The sequence below is a fragment of the Penaeus japonicus genome, unplaced genomic scaffold (genome assembly GCF_977035675.1).
Source record: "Penaeus japonicus unplaced genomic scaffold, GWHDUDI00000001_assembly GWHDUDI00000027, whole genome shotgun sequence".
NCBI lineage: Eukaryota > Metazoa > Arthropoda > Malacostraca > Decapoda > Penaeidae > Penaeus > Penaeus japonicus.
This window is the reverse complement of record NW_028234429.1, coordinates 7,012,373-7,017,372: the sequence shown is the minus strand read 5'-3', so window position 1 is coordinate 7,017,372 and position 5,000 is coordinate 7,012,373. Positions and strand designations below refer to the sequence as shown.

The window sequence follows — 5,000 nt, the reverse complement described above, 5'->3', positions numbered from 1 at the left end:
ACCTGAAAGAGACAATAGTCGGATTTAACATCTTAGTCCACCAGTGAGAGAGAAATGAAATGTAAAGACTGAGCAAAGTAAACATATATCTATATATATACATATGTACATATACATACATACATACATACATACATACAAACATATATATATATATATATATATATATATATATATATATATATATACATATATACATATATATACATATACATATACATATGCATATACATATGCATATACATATGCATATACATATACATATACATATACATATACATATATGTATGTATATATATGTGTATATATATATATATGTATATGTAGTATATATATATGTATATATATGTATGTATATATATATATATATATGAATAGATATATATATACATATATGTATATATACATATACATATACATATGCATATACATATGCATATACATATGCACATACATATACATATACATATACATATACATATATGTATGTATATATATATATATATATATATATATATATATATATATATTTATATATATATACATATATGTATATGTATATGTATATATATATATATATATATATATATATATACATACATATATATATACATATATGTATGTGTGTGTATATTATATGTATATATATATATATATATATATATATATATATATATATATATATATATATATATATGAGAAAATGCCAAAATAAAACCATTAAAAAATTCTTGAACTTACCCCCGTGCTGACTAGAGAAAGCATGATACGTTCATTTAGTGCTAGAGTCTCTCCTTGCTTCATTTTAATGCGCTTTTTGTCCAAACACTTCATGGCATACATCTTTCCTGTATCGGCCTTGCGGCACCCGTACACCTCCCCGAAGCCACCTCGACCAATGATCCTGTGCACGCTGAAGTCGTTCATGGTGAGCTGCAGAGAAATGACGTTATTGTAGTTATTTAAAAACACTGATAATGATAACCCTCTTTTCCGCATTATCAATATATTAACCATGCAACAAAATATGTACAGACATATGTAAGGTTATTCCTGCACTCCGAACATATACTGTTGTCGGTTATTTAGCAAGAAATGGAATAAGTGAAATGTGGGTATCAGTGTCCGCAGAGTTTTACACATGTACATTACTGCACTGTTGTCTCCCTTTCACTCTTTTTTCTCGACTGAATATGTTATATAACAAAATTAATTCCAAGAAATTTAAATCTCGTAATAATGACAAAATATTCATTCTGAAACTAGCAGAGTCAAGCTCGCCTATCTGATGAATCTGATTGAACCTTTAATGCCCCTCCAAACTTGTTGACAAGTTCGGAATCCTTACGTCAGATAATTAGGCCATTCCCTCGTAAACCGTACTTCTTTTATCAACTATTTAAGTTTTGGTTTCTTTCCTCTAATCAACATCGTTAGTCTTCTTTGATCTGATCGCACGGCCATTTTGCTTACCATTACAATGCAATCTCTCCCTTCCCTCTCCCTTATTTAAACTAGCTTATCCTAAGACCTACCCTCGAGCGCGATGGTTCTCCACAACATTCGCGACCCGAGCGCACCAAAACCAGCCATTTTCCTCTCCTGTATACCGAGGCCGCCGTAATAACCCGACTCGCCCCCCATTATCTACTCGGCAATTCCCCGTGTTGTCTTGTCGAGACTTCATCTCCCCTCTCAAGTTTGCTGATGCAATCTTCAGCCTGCCATGGTGAATTATCTGGCCGTTGCCCTAATCACTAAACTCTTCAAACGTAATTAAAAGAGCACTCAAGTTGTTTATTTTAAATAGAACAGCACCTAAGACATATATATCCTATATTACATAATCAAGAAACAAGTAATAAAATGTGTGTGCATACAAGACAAAGTCCTGCCACTCACCTGAATATTCAGTTCTAGGTTTTTCCACTGACAGAATCTTGTGTATTTGTCACTGAAAAGAAAAAGAAAAAGAAACGTTAGTATATAAGGATACCGAGGTACGTTATCATTACCGTGTAGCGTACCATACAGATCATCCGACGTCCCGAGAAAGTTTAAAAGCAGCCTTGGCTCCAATCATTGATTGATCAAAGAGACGCGACCTGTCAAGTTACACCGGAATTTGGTTCCATCCCAATTTCGCGTAACTTTATAACGGGTGAGCAATTTCTTCCTCCGCCACAGCCAAGCATCTCGTCTAAACTTTTTCACTCAAGATCAAACATTCTCAGAGGGAATAACAAGAGAGATCGTAAAACTTTGGAGACTTTAACTGCCCACTTACCTGTAAAATAAGACATTAGTATGGTCTTTTGAAATGACGGGCAAGATAATATCCCATAAAACCGCAACATGGCTCTCTTCTGTCTCCTACTTGCGGTACTGAATTAAAGATACATCCACGTGGATACATTTCGTAACCAGTATTACCTCTCATTTCGAAACATCAATGTTACTAAATGACATCCGAGCTTTCCTGAGGGTTCAAAAAAAGTATAATAATTCTTGACGCAGCCTCTTTTTCCTTCTCTTTTTCTTTCTTCGGCGTCTGCCATCAGCACTCAGCCCATCACATGCTCTCCCTTACCTCCCTGCTCGTAAAGCGGAACGAAGCGCAACAGCCTCTTCAACCAAGGCGCAGATCACCCTTTAGGCCAAAGACATGAGAGTGCGACAGGCACCTATCGCGCGCTGCTGATGTAACGTTGTAATCGAATCAGTAAAGTGCAGTAACAATTAATCTCCGATCCCAACAAAGAAAAAACAAGAAATGCTACTAAAAAAAAAGCGAAAGGAGAGAGATAAGACGGAGAGGACAAACCAATACATCAGAGCTTAACCTCTCCCTTTCTGCGCCAGTTTTCGCCAGAACAAAACGCCTCCTTCGCAATCGCCGTTTCTTTATTCCTCCGTCGAGTCTGCAGCCATAAAACTGCATCATCCTCTTGGCCACGAGGCGGACGGGGAAAGAGAGAAGAGAAGAGAAGAGAAGAGAGAGACACGAGAAAGGAGATGGAAAAGAGAGGGGAGAGAGACACGAGAGAAAAGGAAAAAAGAGGGAAGAAAGAGGAGAGAAGGAAAAGAGAGAAGAGTAGGTGGGAGGGAGGGAGGGACGGAGAGAGGGAGAGAGGGAGAGAGGGAGAGAGGGAGAGAGGGAGAGAGGGAGAGAGGGAGAGAGGGAGAGAGAGAGAGAGAGAGAGAGAGAGAGAGTGGAGGAGAGAGAGGAGAGGGAGGGAGGGAGAGAGAGAGAGAGAGAGAGAGAGAGAGAGAGAGAGAGAGAGAGAGAGAGAGAGAGAGAGAGAGAGAGAGAGAGAGAGAGAGAGAGAGAGAGATAGCGAGAGAGAGAGATAGCGAGAGAGAGAGAGAGAGAGAGAGAGAGAGAGAGAGAGAGAGAGAGAGAGAGAGAGAGAGAGAGAGAGAGAGAGAGAGAGAGAGAGAGAGAGAAAGAGAAAGAGAGAAGAGAGGAGGGAAAAGAGAGAGCGAAGTGAGAAGAAAGCAGAACTGAGAAAGGGGGAAAGGAGAAAAGGGAGAGGAGAGACGAGAAAGGGAGCGCAAAAGAAAGTAGAGAGAACAGGAAGGGGAGGGGGAGGGGGAAGATGTGCGGGCAGAGTAGGCGCGCAAGGCACACGGGAATATTTGGCTTCTCCTGCAATGTCTAGAGCGATGATCAAAGAGATGACCGAAGAGATTCCTGAAGCTCGCCTGGGAAGCTTCAAAAGCAGCGACACCATTGTAGTCTGGCCAGAATGACAAGCGCTTTTACGTGCAAAGAGTTAACGGGAGGAGAAAGGGAGCGGGCCAGGGAGCCGCGAAGGAGCCTGGACACACTGTGACTCCGAACGCCGGGCGGTTGCGCAATGGAGCAAGCACTCATCCACTCATGCAAACATACATAAACATACATACAAAGAGCATATACAATCGTACACATATAGACTATTGATAGGCTATGTGGATGTGTACTCAAGGACAGCTGAAAGAAGGGCAAAAACATGTGTTTACCAAGAACATGATAGCGGATGACGAATATCTGTAATACAAAAACAAAAAGGGGGAAGAGAAATGGAAAGAAAGAAAGAAAAAAGTATCAGTGCCTGAAAGCAAATGCTTGGGAGGGAAAGCATCACTGGATATACACAAGGAAATAAATAAGATGAGACCAGACCTAGAAAGCTGTCTTTTACATTTCCTTGCTGTTGCTTCTGCAGAATGAAGGATGCTCGCAATTTCCGTTCCCTCTGCTCCCCCGACCGTTGCAAAAATGGCAGCTCTCAGGTGGGGGGCGGCAGGAACGGCGCTCATGCGGAGGAGGGAGGGGGAGGGAGGGAAGGGGGTGAGGGGAGATATGGGGGAGGCGAAGGAACAGGGAGGGGGAGGGAGGGGGAGGTCGTCGAGATGACCAATTTGGACTCAGCGAAGGATGCGGCATCCGAGAGGCCATTGCACGGAGGACACCGAGCGAAGCGGATCTGGAGCGCGACCAAGACGTCTCCATCTGTTCTGAGTGCGCGGAGGAGGCGCCCAGCCGCGGAGATTGACCCCGTCGGGAGAGGGCGAGTGGCGCTGATGCACGATCGCGCGGGGTCGCCGGTCGCCGCGCATGAAACAGTCGCGGTCAAGGACCTCAGAGACCTGGGACGAGCAAGGACCCGGAGGCCAAACGACAACCTCAACCGCCTGCATGGGAGATTGGGCGAGTCCAGGTCCTTGGGAATCGAGGACGCGCTCGAATACGTCTAATGAACGAGGCCATGTCCTGCAGTGCCAGGGGGAGACCAATGCTGTCTCGACAGCCGGCTGGCGAGCGCGAAGCCAACGGCACCGCGGAAGAAGTGGGTCCGACCGGCCGAAATCATCCGGTAAAGTGGCGCCGCTGGCCCGCGTGACGGACGGACTGAATGAGGCTTTTCAGAGAGCTTTCAGAGGAGTCCGAACCGGAGGAGATGCGAGATGATCCGAATAAAAAGTGACGACCGGCAAAACAGAGGGTGACTCAT

General features: G+C 43.2%; 1 protein-coding gene across 1 annotated transcript in view; it reads right to left on the bottom strand.

Moving 5' to 3' along the window:
* Positions 1 to 5,000, bottom strand: part of LOC122251215 (G protein-coupled receptor kinase 1-like) — a 91,265-nt gene that overhangs the window by 12,960 nt on the left and 73,305 nt on the right. Inside the window, exons 5-7 of the mRNA XM_086552518.1 lie at positions 1,903 to 1,954; positions 742 to 933; positions 1 to 2 (exon numbers count right to left, since the gene is read on the bottom strand). The exon at positions 1 to 2 is cut by the window's left edge and continues 164 nt beyond it. Of these exons, the coding sequence (XP_086408644.1) occupies positions 1 to 2; positions 742 to 933; positions 1,903 to 1,954 (246 nt within the window). The remainder of the gene's footprint in view (positions 3 to 741; positions 934 to 1,902; positions 1,955 to 5,000) is intronic.